At 39.0% G+C, this 16253-nt stretch overlaps 1 protein-coding gene across 1 annotated transcript; it reads right to left on the bottom strand.

Moving 5' to 3' along the window:
* Nucleotides 1–2574: 2574 nt before the first annotated feature.
* Nucleotides 2575–13822, bottom strand: ABRA (actin binding Rho activating protein). Its single transcript, XM_032316768.1, has 2 exons — nucleotides 13104–13822; nucleotides 2575–4475 (listed from the first exon to the last, which is right to left on the bottom strand). The coding sequence occupies exons 1-2, from the start codon at nucleotides 13811–13813 to the stop codon at nucleotides 3998–4000; spliced, it is 1188 nt and encodes a 395-aa protein (XP_032172659.1). The 5' UTR covers nucleotides 13814–13822; the 3' UTR covers nucleotides 2575–3997.
* Nucleotides 13823–16253: the final 2431 nt, after the last annotated feature.

Genomic DNA, 16253 nt, shown 5'->3' on the forward strand with positions numbered 1-16253 from the left:
CACATCATGAATGCACACTAACATCTCTAATAGCAGTCTAACATTACAGACTTCTTCCTTGTCTTCCCTCACTCCATGTTTGTATCTTCTCCCACTGTGAGGATACCAATATATTACTGATATGCTTATTCTGACAATATACCCATTATAGTTTAAGAATTGCTACACCTATACAACAAAAGTAGAATATTCCTTTGCAGGTTTTTTTGTCTTTAGACTGAAGATATTTAATCAAAATATTGTATTCAAGACTTATGTACACTTTTTATCCTATGTGGTTAAGAATTTGAAATAGAATTGATTTATTTTATTTATATTCAATTTCATTTTTTCTGTCTTTAATTTTACTTTTTGTATATGTAAGCATTTAAAGGATTCAAAAGTCAAACTCTGCAGAAATTTGTCTCTTTGAACCCAATTCCCCCTATCCCTACAGGAAATCAATTTCATTATTTCTGGGTATCCTCTATTATGTGTGTGTGTGTGTGTGTGTGTGTGTGTGTGTATGTACACTTATATATACACACAAACATGCAGATATATAATCCAGTGTGTATATATGTATACACATATGTATACACACTGAAAATAACTCGTTCTCAAAAGATTTTTGTTTTTTTTAGAACTGCATCCGTTGTGTGGATGTACCATAATTTATTCAGCAATGCTCCCATATGTATTGTTTTTCCAGTATTTTACAATTTAAAATAATGAATAATGCATTATGCATATGTTTTAATATTGTTTTATCTTCAAGGAAAATTTTAGGAGTAGAATTTCTTGGTCAGAAAATAAATGCATGGATGCCTGGGTGGGTCAGTGGGTTAAGCCTCTGCCTTTGGCTCAGGCCATGATCTCAGGGTCCTGGGTTCAAGCCCCACATTGGGCTCCTTGCTCAGCAGGGAGCCTGCTTCCCCCTCTATCTCTGCCTGCCTCTCTGCCTACTTGCAATCTCTGTCAAATAAAATCTTTTAAAATTTAAAAAAAAATAAATGCAATGTAATTTTGTTAGAAACCAACATGCCCCCAAAATGGGCACAAAAAGTCATCAGAGAATCCTTGTTGTGATGATGGTAAGTGAACCATAGTTCTCTGAAAACCTCTAGTCTGAGAGATCAGATCATACAGTGCATTTGTAAAGCAAATAATTCAATAGAAATTAACTGTGTTCTTACTGTGTACTAGGGAAATGTTGTAGGTATTGGGGATAAAAAGGAACATTCTAGGAATCCTAAGGGAGCATCCTCACTGAGACCACTTTAGCAAGGACCAGATGGAATTCTGCTCCTCTTACTTCTGAACAGAGTGACTTGAAGTTCGGCAGCACTTCCATGAGCAGGGGTTCCCATTGACAAAGTTTTGTCTTACACAGAATTATCCCCACATCATGTGAGAATCAACACCCAATATACCTGTTGGTAGTATTGAGAAAAGGAACTTGAGTTTGGCAAATTCAAAGTGGAAGGCAAATGAATATAGGTGCAAAAACTCGAACGCAGGACTGACTGACTTCCTGTTGGGAGTCGGTGGGAAGAATGGTAAGAAGGTGAACTTGGGAATCAGGAAGTCCTAAAACTTCAAGTTATAATAATTGAAAGTCACCAAACATTTGGTGGTCTGGACAGAAGGGGTATTTTAAAAGTACATTTCAACTGCCCCCAAACTCTTAAAACTTACTAAAAGTTCGGAAAAGAAAAATTCTAAGATTTGGAAACCAATTGTATACTGCTGCTTATTGAGTATATAAAATTACCATTGGTAAAATGCTACTGATGATGTGTATTTCATGTGTAATTTTCATTATTTTGACAACTATAAAAACTATGAGGACGTTTGCCACCTGAGGGTTTTGTGTGTGTGTGTGTGTGTGTGTGTGTGTGTGTGTGTGTGTGTGTGTTTTGTTTTGTTTTTGTCTAAAAGCTGTTTTTCAACTATACATTTTCTTATCATGAAGTTTTTGGATAAAATTCTCTCACACAGCAGGCATTTTCCTCTAAGGGAACTAGATTTCCGACTTCACAGCCATACCTTATTCAGAGGAGTGTTAATTTAGGCTCTCACTCTTCTAACTCCATCCTCAGATTCCGACAAAATGAAGTTTGGACTATCTGCTCCAGTGGCTGCATAATGGTTATCGTTTGGAGCTGAATATGAGGAAATTCTTTTGAAGCCTTGGTCTAAATACTCCACGAATACTAGAAGTAACCCAATTTGCACTCTATAATTTTGTTGTATTTCAAGCACTATAAAGTGGTATTGTGGAATATAACATTAAAACAGTAATATATACAAGGTGGGATTGGGAGGAAGACAAACCATAAGTGACTCTTAATCTCACAAAACAAACAGAAGGGTTGCTGGGGGGAAGGGGGTATGGGAGAGGAGGGTGGGGTTATGGACACTGGGGAGGGTATGTGCTATGGTGAGTGCTGTGAAGTGTGTAAACTTGGCGATTCACAGACCTGTACCCTGGGGATAAAAGTACATTATATGTTTATAAAAAATTTAAAAAATAAAAAATTAAAAAAAAAAAAACAAAAACAGTAATATATAAACAAGAACAGAAAATATAGAAAATATCTTTTATTCTTGTGCATGACTTTAAATGTTGACATAGGTTTCACTGTGATAGAAGTGTAGATCTTACATGAAATTTTGTTTAGAAATATTGGTCATTAATTTGTAATTTAACAAATCTATTAGGGAAACAAAAATACACATTCTTCTTTAAGAAGATATTGGAACTTTCAGTTTGAAAGAGAATCATACATGAAAACAAAGATAATTCCTATAGTAGTTTAATCCATACTTTATAGTAAACCTAACATCTAACAATTATGAATGTATCTGTTACCTTGAGGTATTATAATTTGACATTAATTTCTGTATTTAACATGAACTATAATTACCAACATTTAGTGAAATGAGTAAGAATTAAAACCTTACGTCTTACTCAGTTTTTAGAATTTTGTAAGACACATTAAATCTGAGAAAAAATAAGTAATGGATTAATGCCCACTAAACTTTTGTCATTATATGAAACGGCTATTTTACTTTGGCAAAACTAATAATGCCATTTTATGACTCTCAGGTATTTCATAAAATTTGTTAGAGCATCAAGAAAATTAAAATGACTCAAATGTGTTTCTAATTTTCCAATGATTCTATCAGATTCCTTTACACTGAATATTCCACTTCATTGTAGAATTTTCTGTATTCCTACTTTATTGTATACACTGACATAAGTGTAAGCAGCATGATGCATTAATGTTTTGAGAAAAAATAAACTCCTCCAAGAAGTCCTAAAAGACAGTTAATTCTGAATCTCTCACCTGTGTACTACTTTCACAGTGATGGTAAACATACCACCCTCTCTTTTAGCTTTAAGAACGCCAGCAATGTTTGTTTTTATGTGATTTGTGCAAATCATACAAAAAGGACAACTAACTCCTATTGGAAATCTTCTAAATTCCAAGCTAACAGAAATTTCATTAATTTCCACATCTTACTTGGATACTTTTTACTTATGCGTTTATTTTATAAGTGATGCTTTGATAGAAATAATAATACAAAGTCTAGCTTCTTAGAGTATTTTTAGTTTGCCAAACTTAACTGCTTTCCCCCAAAATGACACATCTTAACTATGTTCTGCTAATGTTTATCTAAAATCAGCATTTTTCTTAGATGTGGCAACTGTTTAAAGATCTATAATAATTTCTGCAATAGCCAAATATTTTTGCCTAAAGGGTAAGTAGAATTTCAAATATTTATGCCATTACTGTATACTGATAACACTCTACATGCCTTCTGATAGGCTGTGTGCACTTCTTCAAAATCTTCAAACTTCCTCAGAAATAGAGTCCCAAAGAGTCATTTATGTAAAAATTGTTTAATATTTACTAACTTATTACAGAGTGGTTTGCATTTTAATTTTTACTGCATTAGCATTTGGCATTAAGACAGCAGTGGGTCAAGTCTGGCTTTCGTTGCGGAAGGTTCACTGGAGTAGAGTAATCACGACATGGTCATCTCGGCCTTGCCATAGCATCTCTCCTTCGAAGTCAACCAGCCCATGCTTCCTGGCACGCATGAGAATGCCCACCACTTTATCTGAGATACGAACATAGCGGTCAAAGAGATCTCCAAAAGTAACCTGGATCTTGCCATCTCGTCGGTGGCGGGCCATCGTGCGGATGATGAAGCACATGTCCATGATCTCTCTGTAGATGTGCTCCTCAGCTCGCTTGGCCCTTTCCGCCGTTTTGGTTCCCTCCTTGGGACGCCCGTAGCCTTCGTCTCCTTTGTGAAGGCGGGTGGACATGGCCAGCTGATAATCGAATTCCTCACTGAAAGGATTGAGCTTCTGGGATTGTATGTGTTCGTCAGCCCATTGTTGCCATCTCCCTTTCAGGCTGTCCACTTGGCTGTATTTACGTTGGGCTTTGCAGCTGAGTTTCTCTGTAAATCTATTTGCCCTAAAAGGGAGAGAGAATGAAGAATCAAGATCCTGATTCTGAACATCCAAGTGCTGCTTTCTTTTTGTACTTCCTGCACGTAGGCGTCTTTCTGTAAGTGTGATTTTCTTCATTATAAACAATATAATCATAAGACAATAAATTAGAAATGAAAGAAAAATTAGAACAGTCACACCCTTGTTCTTTATTTTTACTTGAGGAGAGCTGACAACGACCATTGTCCTCATTCCTGAAACTCTATTTCAGGAAAAAAATCTTCTTTTCACAAATATAATGTAAATATGAATGTCTTAAAATTATATGTTGATGACATTTTAGCATTGGAATCATATAAATGTTTTAAGGGAAACCACTTTGTATAGGACTTCAGAAACCAGTTATTTCCCCAAAATAAGGCTTATTATAGTAGCATATATACATTGTATTATTCACGTAGGTATATATGTTCATATATAGATTTTTGATGAGAGCATATTTATATTAGTATCAATGATGTGCCACAAATTTTGGAATATCAAGTTGTAAAGATGGAAGACAGCTGCTAGCAATAGTAACCTTTATCGAATACTTTGTGCTGGCATTCTTCTAAATACTTTATATTAATATTCCTACAATCATTTTATGAGACAGGTCTGACTATTCTCACTTCCCAGATGAGGAAGCTGAGGTCAGGGTGGTTAAATTACTCGCTTAAAGTCACAGACCTGGTAAATGATAGTGCTGGGATTTGAACAAGGCCTGTGTGTGTAACTACTGCAAAATACTGCCCTAAACCAGTGACAAAGGTAGAATTCAAACACCCACTGTCTGAGCTGAAGTCAATGTCTCCCCACTGTGCAGGGATGTCTGTCATTCCCACGGATACAGAGTCCAATAAGTAGATGAGTTGTGTTTCACAGCTGTGTGTGTCTTTGCAATGTGGAATGAGCTATTTTCTTATTAAACAACAACAAAACAAAAAACAGCCTTGAAAGTATAGATCGGTAGTGACATGAAGGTACAGGCCAATTTTAAAATGGGTAAAATTTGTCTTTAAAAGATTTCTCTGTCTGTTTTTTTTTTTTTTTTTTAATCTCTAGTCTCCTAGACCCTTTTTCCTAGAATCTCTTTGCCTTTGTGAGTAAAACATCAACCCTGGACTATGGAAAAGTCAGAGATTTGTAGTCCTCAACGTCACAAGCGACCCATCCTTCCTTTTCCCCTGCACTGAGTGGCCTCACGCCTGGAAGCACTGGGACAGGAGATGCAGAGCCTCCTGCAGTTGCAGAGTGAGCGATGTGCCTGAGCTAAGCAGCCCTTTCTTCCAAACTCTCACAAGCTCTATTCAAAATCCAGTTACACGTCCGACGTGGGTATTCCTCACTACCCAATCTCACTTCCTGAAATCTGGTTATCCAAAGGCAGGAAACTCACAGACACACAGACATGGATAGGGAGACACAGGTATTTGTATTAACATTTTCGAAAGAGTCATTAACAGCCACTAGATGGCAAACTTTCACTAATTCCCATGTTTTATGTGTTCAAAACTATTCTTGAGGCATTCTGTTTCATTATTTTGACAGAGCTCAAACTGGGGGTACACCAGATACGTAGAACGCTGCTCTTCTTTGTAGCCACTTGGACAAAAACATATGACAAAGTAAACTGGGAAATAGCATGTAAAAAACTGTACACAGTTACTGCAGTTTTTAAAAGTCACGCATGTATGGGAAAGTGCTAGGAATTATACCATACTGAAATGAGATGGATTTCTCTCAGCCCTGCTGGTCCTCACCATCACCTGCCTCTCCATAGACGGTCCCTGTTTAGCTTCCCAGAGCAGGGGCTGCTTGATCTCATTATCAGATGAGAGCAAACACCTTCTCCCCTTAGAATCATGGCAATCCATGACGAGCATAGTCTTAAATAACGAGCTCAAGGCCATCCCAGCACAACCCAAAGCTCTTAACCTGATTTGAGGCAGGGACATCCTGCTAGAGAAAAGAGTCGAAACATCTCAGAAGAAATTGAGGAGAATGGCATAATTTGTTAACTCATACTTGTGTCTCCCAAATACGGACTACAGTTCCGTCCTGTATAATAAAATGTAAGTTTTAGTAGTTCCCCCTTATTACCAGGCAACTACAGTCTGGAGGCAAATGAACCTCCTTCTAATGAGTCATCGGGTCAATGGTAACCTAGCGCTACATCACCGTGCCTACATCATTCACCTCACTTCATCTCATCACGTATGCATTTTTTTTTCTTTTTCTCCTTCCTTCCTTCCTTTTGCTTCCTTCCTTCCTCTTTCTTTCTTTTAAGAGGGAGAGCACATGAGTGGGGAGGGACAGAGAGAGAGAGAGAGAGAATCCCAAGCAGGCTCCATGCCTAGTGTGGAACCTGACATGGGGCTTGAACTCATAACCCTGAGAGATCATGACCCAAGCAGAAATCAGGAGTCAGACACTTCTATGAGCCACACAGCCTCCCCTCATCACATAGGCCTTTTATCATCTCACACCATCATAGTAAGAGTGAGTAAAGAACAATAGAGAGTGAGTATAGAGTAAGTATAGAGTAAGTACAGAGTATAGAGTAATTATAGACTAAGAACGAGTACAGAACTATAAGGTATTTTGAAAGAGAGACCACATTCACATAACTTTTATTATAGGACACTGTTATGATTGTTCTATTATTATTGTGGTTAAAATTTCTTCCTGTGCCTAATTTATAAATTAAGCTTTTTCATAGACATATATGTATAGGAAAAACCATAGGATATATAGGTTTGATATTTCCTGCATTTTTAAGCATTCACAGAGGTCTTAGAACATATCTCCCCCAGATAAGGGGGAGCTACTGTACATCTTTCCTTTAAGGAACTTCTGGGTGTGCCTGGGTGGCTCAGTCATTAAGTGTCTGCCTTCAGCTCAGGTCATGATCACAGGAGCCTGGCATCAGGCTTCCTGCTCAGCTGGGAGCCTGCTTTTCCCTCTCCCTCTCCTCCTGCTCGTATTCCTTCTCCCGCTGTATCTCTCTGTCAAATAGACAAATAAAATCTTTTTTTAAAAAAAATAAGAAACTTCTGGCCAAGTTGGCATACTTTCCATCTTTTTATTAAGGTATTTATGATACTGTGTATCAGACACTGTTTTAGGATCTTATTGAACATTCAATAATTTTTTGAAAAGTAGCCATTAAAAGACATCTGTGAAGATAATCAGAGTAATACCAATTTTATACGGTAAAATCTAACTATTTAAAATGTGTACACATCAAGATGAGGAAATCAGTGGCATGTGCACAATTGAAAATAATTGTTAGTATCTGGATGGCAGTTGTTTTTTGTTTTGTTTTGTTTTTTGTTTTTTTTAAAAATTATCTTTCCTGTTGGCATCATATTGATTTTATGATTTAAAGAAAGAAAGAAAAAATATTCAAATTAGCCTTCTAAGGTAACTTGTTTAAACTGTATGTTATATGGGCCTCTGATTTCTTGATGTAGGGTTTTTTCCCTCTAATTTGCATTAGGAACTTAAAGTCCCTGAATCTTGAAACCCTATGTCATTAGGAATAGGGTTGAAGTTAGTGAGTTAATAAATCTCTGAGGAAGTGAAGCATTTATCTTTTCAAAATCACCTCCTAAATCTTAATGTCCATTTGTTATATTGTCAAACTGTAATTCCCAAAAAATAGGAGAGAAGAAAAGCAAAGAAATTCGTCTAATAAGCAAGAATTGGAACATAGATTATAAAAAATGAAGTACCAGAAGGAATACCTTAATGTGTATTTGTCTCTATCTTTTAAACATTCTGTATTGTTTTTGTATTTCCAATTTCTAAAAAACCTGAAAGTTCATGCTTAAATCAGGATTAGAATTTTTTTTTAAGACTTTATTTATTTATTTATTTATTTATTTAACAGAGAGAGAGAGAGAGGGAGACAGAGAACACAAGCAGGGCAGGGACAGAGAGAAAGGGAGAGGCAGACTCCCTTTCCATGCAGGGCTGGATTCAGGGCTGGATCCCAGGACCTGAGATCATGACCTGAGCCAAAGACAGTCGCTTAATGATTGAGCCCCCCAGGTAGCCCAGGATTAGAAAATCTTATACCTTAAATATCTTCTTGGTCAATGAACATAAGAAAAAATATACCAGCTAATCCTTTTTTTAATCTTTAAGTAAAAATGTGCATAATAGTTTAGATTGAGCTTTAGGAAGACAGTATAGTATAAATTTATAGAAAGCAGAGCAATATTCAAAGACTGACATCACACCCATATTTTAAGATAGTAGTATTTCATCTAAACTTGGCTTCTTGGTTTCTTCTTTATTAATAAACAAATTTTCTTATAGTAAATCAACAAATATTTCCTCTGTCCAAGTGTGTGCAAAGTAACTAATTGTACTAGACATTATAAGCATTCTAATTGGAAAATGTATGTTCATTCACCGAAACAAATTCAGAAACTTATTTATCTGTTATCATCTGTTATCAAATGACATCAGTTTGAGTATTGCTTTCTCATGTGAATGGGCTTTTCAGCAATTTAATGAGAATACAGGAACTAACTGCATCATAGTTTTATAATTTTGGAATAATAATTATGTGGGTACATTATTTAATATGAATAAACCCCACAGGAAATAAAAATTCTGAAAGGTATATTTCAAACCTAACCAAGTTCTCTGGCACTGGAAATACTCTGGGAGGTGGCCTTCACCTGCATCACTAAATGATGTTTCAAATATCACAGGGCCTGGAGGTGACATTTTCTTTCTATTTATTTATTTGTCAGAGAGAGAGAGAGAAAGAGAGATCACAAACAGGTGAGGGGTTGGGGGGAAGCAGGCTCCCCGTTCATCAAAGAACCCGATGCAGGGCTCCATCCCAGGACCCTGAGACCATGACCTGAGCTGAAGGCTTAACCCTCTGAGCCACCCAGACACCAGGTGACATATTCTGGTCTAAGTCTTGAATCAGCGTGAAGAAAGCAAAGACTTGCTTTCATGGCCCCACCCCCAAAGACTCTCCTAGATAGGGAGCCTTTCTCCTCTTCGCCCAGGGACATTTCTCTGTCAGTAAAGCAAATAATTTCTGCCACCCTCTCCAAATTCCCAGGAAGGTGCTGGGGAGAATCTGCTCCTCTGGTTTGCTTGCTCCTCTCCGCAGGAAGTCTAGCCAGTTTGAGGAGTTTATCAAGCCCTTCACAGGGTCACACTTATCTCTGTCTGCTATCAGTCAGGTTTGAGAGCCAGGCCCTGATTCTTCTTGCCCATTGGTAACTGTCCTCAGACCCATAGAAAGGGGTCCACGCTCTAGAATTGGGGTCAAATAGCAGAAAGCTGTACTTTGGCTCTATTTCTAGCAAAATCCTTCAATATAGTTGTACCCAGATCTTACACTTACGGTGTTATTGGGATTCCATTAATTAAGCTGACACTTTGATCTCCATTTTCGTTTTCTTGAGCCCATTCTCTGCTGAGAGAATCAGTCTAACAGAGTGGTTAAGAACATAAGCTCTGTCATCAGCCTTCCCAACTCAATCACGTACTAACTCTATGACTTGAATATATTTCTTAGTGTCTCTCTGTGTCAATTCCCTTTTCTATAACATGGCATTCTTATTACCCACTATTACTATTTTTGCTGAGTGTAACGTGGGGAGGATGAATGTGTGATTGGCACTTTAATATTGTGCCATTACTGTATGGCAGAGGGAGGCAGTTTCTTTTGTCTAAAGGAGCTGGACCAAACAAGTCTTGTAACGACACAATCAAAACATTCAACATTTTAAAAATAAAGCATTAAATAGAAACCATTTTCATAGTTAAACCCAGTTAGCTAAACTGTAAGTAAAGAATATCTCTACTTTTTGCCAAACTTGACTTTTTTTTTTAAATCCATAGAACATCTTCACCACCAAAAAACCTCTCTTTCCTTCTTCTTAAACATTCATGATACATAATTTTCTCCCTATTGGTGGATATGGGTCAAGAATGGTGCTTAGAATGAAAAATAAACGAACAGAATCTCCTTTCACACGGGCTTAGTCAATAATGTCACGATCATTTCTCAAGCAGCATTTGAGAGTCCCATCAGGCTTGTGCTGAAGCTTCCTGGGCACAGCTAGGGTTACTGCTGACACCAAGCGATGTTGTTTCTGTGTACGACATTCTGGTACCCTATGTTCTTCAAGACTAAGAGGAACTAAAGGAGGAAAGAGGCGATTTAATCCCAATCCTCTGCCCCAACCCTGAGGACCAATCTCCTAGTATCCTGTAGGGCTGGGATCACAAGAAATGGTCCCCTGTGTTATAATGTGTACAAATTATTAAGGAGTTCCTCTGGGTCCATTGCTTTGCATAATCAATATCAAAATAACTGTATAAGCTACATCTATTTTTTTTTTAGGTGAGGACAAAGATACAGGATTTGCCAAAGTAACCATGATTCAAACCTAATTGTCTCTCATGCAAAACTTATACACCTCTCCATCACACTAAGAAGGTGTCCATGTACATGTTTGATTTTAGGAACCTGAGAAGGGTCCTGTATGTGAGTCTCTACGTCCAGTTTAGAGTGTGGTGAAGAGAGCTGGGTCAAGAGCCAGAATGCCTGAGTTCAAATCCCATAGGCTATAAAATCTTATCCAGATTTTCTACTGTGACTTTATCTTATGCTCCATCTATCAAATGTGGAGAATACTTAGACCTGCCCATGAGAACATGGTGAGGATTAAATGAATAAACATAGAAAGAAACAGAGAAAGTGCCCAAGAGGACTACATGCATTTCAGACTGTCTCCAGTCGTCCACTTCTGACATGGAGCCGATCCGAACCACGCTGACAGAAGATCTTCTTTGTGCCATCCTCAATCTTTATTCTGCTGGGTTCTATTGTTTCATGTCTAGCAAGTGCACACACATACACGTACACACACACACACACACACACACCCAAATCCACAAGGCCAGAATCAGACGACGGTTCCATATTTCCTGGTAAAATAATTATTTCTAATTATGAATTTCTGTATTAATGTAAGTAGAGCACAAATCCAGATCTCTCCACAGCACCCTCAAGGCACCAAGGGATAGTTAGCACCATGTCTGTTTCAAAACACGGCATGTGGAGACAAGCACAGCTCAGCTTTGTCACTAACTTGCTAGGTAAAACCTCCCCTCTGAGCTTTAGTGCTCCCATCCCTAAATTGGGATAATAATCCCTGCTTCATCAGATAGTGACAGAGAAAAGGACAGAGCATGTTAGCCATCTGTGGCGTGCACTAAACGTGTAAGCATTATTACAATTATCTAGATTTGCTATTTCATGTTTCTTAAAAGCATGTGATGTCATAGTTCTAATTCTTTCAAAACACCTTTCAAGTCACAAACTGTGTGACAGGTTTTGTCAAATTAGGTGTCAGTTTTGTTCTTTACTTTCTGATTGTTTCATAAAGTTTAAGAAGCACACCTACATGACTAATATTTCCAAAGGGAGTCATCAGATCAGAGGCTTTTCACATATTTTGATAGTCCATAGTTGTGGAGTGAGATATCCTGACTTTCTATTACGTGGAGGTAGAGTTACTGTCTTAAAAGGAAATACGTGGGTTTTTTTTGTCTGAATAAATGTATCAGTTTGGCTCAGCCTCTGTTGGGGGGGTATGTGTATTTGACATCTAAATGTCTTAAAATCGTGGTATTTTAATGACCTAGCTTTAATAGCATTTCTGTCATTGTTTACAAACAGTACAAACGTCTGAAAGTTTGAAAAATATAAAAACGAATACAAATAGTAGAATCTATGTGAATAATAACAGCTTTTATACGTGGAGCATAGGGAGCAGGTACTCTGCTGAATTCTTGGCAGCCTTAATCTTTACTTTTTCCAAAACAATAGAATTTATCTCAAAATTTTACTTTTGCTATCATTTTACAAAGGAGGAAATGGGCTTAGAAAAATAACCAGTTCATGTGTGAGACAGAGAGAGAGGAGAACATTTAGGATCTACTCTCTCAGCCACTTTTGAGTATATAATATTATCAACTACTGTTAGAGCAGAGCTGGAACTTGAACGTGGGTCTAACTTCAGAGCCTACTCTCAAGTTAGATGGCAGCCTCCCAGTGGTTTACAGGGTCCTAGAGACCAGTGTCCCACGGGCACGGGACAGGGTCCCCTGTCACCACAGGGGACATGTGGGTAGACGTGTCCCCTGATAATGCTATAGACTGGTTTGAGACAAGGGAAAGATTTGCCCAGTCTTAGTCTACCAGCAAGCACATTTTCTGTGGAGAAATAACCCAATTTGCTACTTGTCCTAGACTTTATTTTAAAAATATACCCAATGCAGGCATCCTTCTCTGGTGGCTTCATCTTTGTTGAAGCTAAAACTGGAGTATTCAGTTCAAAACATAAGGAAGAAACAGGAAAGTACAGGCCCTTGATCCCGAGGTCCATGTTCAGCTTGGCATTGCCCCTTTGGCCCAGAGGCAGAGCCTTCCCCACAGGACCTTGCCACCTGCCTACTTTTGAAGATTCTCATTCTAACTTTGGGAGCACTTCCCTGCTCTCTCAGTCCCCATGGCTCGTTGGGGCTCAGAGGCAGTATAGGCAGCCGAAGGGGGGCATTCACTTACTGGGAAGGCAAGGGGCGTTTGATTCTGGTGGTGGCCACCTGCGCTCCATCCTGCTCGGGCCTCTCCTCGGTCTCCCCTCCATAGCCGCTGTCCTCTGTGTCGATGCTGTCGCTCCTCCACTTGGGCTCCTCCTGTTCCATCTCTTTCCAGCCTTTGGTCAGCTCGGATACCAGGTTGGCACATTTCCTCCTCCGTGTCGGGGAGCCATGGCTGTGGAGGATTCTGTCAATGTCATGTTCTGGGTGCCCGGCTCCAGGAATGTCGCCGTCTTCGTATCGGTGGCTCAGGTGGCCCACATCCCCTCCTCTCTCATAAGCTTTGCTGACAACTGTTTTGGTCACCTCTTTCCTTTTGATAGGAGAGACTTCGGTGGCTCCCTCTGAACTTTGTCCATCTCCATGTCCCTCTGACTTTTGGGAGGGGGATTTTGGGGTGTCCTGAGCTTGCTGGTGGAGAGTGGGGTTGACCACTGACTTAGGGGCTTGGGGTGCGTCCTGGGTCTCTCCTGGCTGCCAACCTGTGGGCTCTTGGGCCTGCCTGGTGCTGTTCTCATTTGCCCACTGCTGCCAACCTCGGGCCAAGCTGATCACCAGGGTGGCTGTGCGTACCTTCCGGAGGGCACGTTTGGCTGGGGCCTCCTCTCTTTCCTTTTCTCCCGGAGCCATGCCACCCGTGTCCTCTCTGCCTGTAGCCTGGGCACTGGCTAACATGAGTACAAACCTGGGGAGTGCCTGAGATTTAAATAGAAGCAGGGTGTGAGGGTGGGTGGGGAAGAGTTTGGTGACGGTGGAAACTATGTTAAACATTTCTTGCCAAGATGTGGTGCCTTCCCCTGAAGGCGTGTGTGCTTTTTTTAAACCCTGACGTCTCCAGTTTCATCACAGCAGAGGAATATCTCTGCTGCTAAAGGACAGTGATATGCGCTCCCTTTCTTCTCGAGTGCCAGAGTGGAAATTACTAGATTTGATCATGTGCTCAGCCTTATGTTCTTCCTGACCTTAAAATATGGTCCTACCATTTATAGGAGCATAAAATATGAGCACAAATTGTGCTAGGAATATTATAGGCTTGTTCTCATTTAAATCTCAATATAGCTCTTAATTAAGTCCCATTTTATAGCAGAGTACAATGAAATCAAACTTCCTACAGCTAATAATATCTGTAATTCAAACCCAGATCTGTCCGATTCAAAACTCATGTTGTTTATTCCAGTTATCAAATATCCAAAGTTCCCTTTTTCTTTGGTTGTCACTGCTATTCAATAGAGACCTTAGAATCACCTCATCCAACCTTCATTTTCCAGATGGGAAAACTGAGGCCCAGATAAGGGGAAGACAAGGGCCAGGTTTTCTGGTCCCAAGAATGAATTGTTACATAGAGAGGTTATTTTGATAAACAAGATAATGGTCAAAATTTTGGTCCAATTTAAAGTCTTTGAGACCTACACACATGTTGAATTTCATAGATTATTATTAGTATAAATATTCTCAAATGTTTTGAAAAAATATTTTGTTTAAAAAAAAAACACCATTTAATGACAAAATAAGTGAATGCTGTCAGAGCACACTTGACCTTTGGTTTTCAATTATACACCCTACTTTTACAGGCCTTTGGGTTCATGCCGAAAAAGCCATTCATTCAATTCTCAGAATAAAGATTGAAATATCGTTTTAAAAAAGGACTGAATAGGTCATTTGGAGAGAAAATGAACTATATAGGAGGTGTGCTAAACTAGATAAAATTGCTCAGGACTCAGTGCTGAATAATTGTTTAAAGTAAGACAATAGAATTTCTTTTCACAAACAGTTCTGTGACTTTGAACTGTGTCCTTTCCTCTAATCAATATTGATGGAGAGCTGCTGTCTAAGAGCATAAAAACTCCACCAAAGATAGTTAATTCCAATGATGAAACAACTTCATTTAAAAAATATGCTGATGTCAGTTTTTCGTCATGTAGGTCATTTACCTCCTAAAATTAAAACAATTTGGGAGATGATTTAATACTCTATCTAGAAATCTGTCAGATGAATACTCTGAGTTCAACAGCATCTGATAATGTTAACTGAAAAAAAAAAAATCCTTCTTGATTAAGAGGAAATTAGATCACAAGGAAAGAAAACTCATACAAATAAAGATTTAAATCTGAGTCTGAAATTTCTGGCACACTTTCTTGGAATGTAGATGTGCTGCAGACTGTTTGTTACTCTTAGATTCCCTTCATCCCACACGGAAGGCCTTGGGAGGGAGTGGGGTTCTTTAGAGATACCCATGAACTTAGTCCAGGACAATTTACAACTATCCAAGGAATTTTTCTTCTTCCCTGTGCATACGTGCTCCATATTCAATTCTGATAGAGGGAGATGAAGTGGAGATAGCAAAATGTTATTGGAGTCTCGATATTAACAGGCATTGCAGTCCACTGCCTAGGGCTTGGGACTGTCAGCAGATGGTCTTGGCAAAAAATTGAGACAGCTCCTAACCATCTGGTCATTCCTTCTGAGATTTCACTTCCATGGCAACTGTGGTTCTTCATTCCTACTTCTCCAGAAGAGTGTGTAAAATCTGTTTCCTTCTCATGTCTACTTTGGGCATTCCTTCCCTAAAGCCAGGTCTGTATATTACCTCTGTACATTTTATTAGTTTTTTTTTAAACTTTATATTTTTAGATTTATTTATTTGAGAGAGAGAGAGGGAGAAAGCATGAGTTGGGGAGAGGTAGTGGGAGGGGGAGAAGCAGGCTCACTGCTCAGGCAGAGCTTGTGGCAGGGGTTAGGGGGACTCAATCTCAGGACCCTGGGATCATGACCCGAGCTAAAGGCAGATGCTTAACTGACTGAACCACTGGGCTCCCCACTACTGTACATTTTAAAAGAAATGTTCTATCTTCTTTCTCAACCTAGATCTAGATTCTTAGGAGTTCAGTATTCTTCTATTTTTTACTTTTTAAGATTTTATTTGTTCATTTGACACAGAGAGAATTAGCACAAATAGGGGAAGCAGTCGGCAGAAGGAGAGGGAGAAGCAGGCTCCCCCTTGAACAGGGAGCCCGATGTGGGGCTCAATCTCAGGACCCCGGGACCATGACCTGAGCCAAAGGCAGACACTTAATGACTGAGCCACCCAGGCACCCCTGTATTCTTCTATTTTAAT

Source organism: Mustela erminea, chromosome 16 (assembly GCF_009829155.1).
Source record: "Mustela erminea isolate mMusErm1 chromosome 16, mMusErm1.Pri, whole genome shotgun sequence".
Lineage (NCBI taxonomy): Eukaryota > Metazoa > Chordata > Mammalia > Carnivora > Mustelidae > Mustela > Mustela erminea.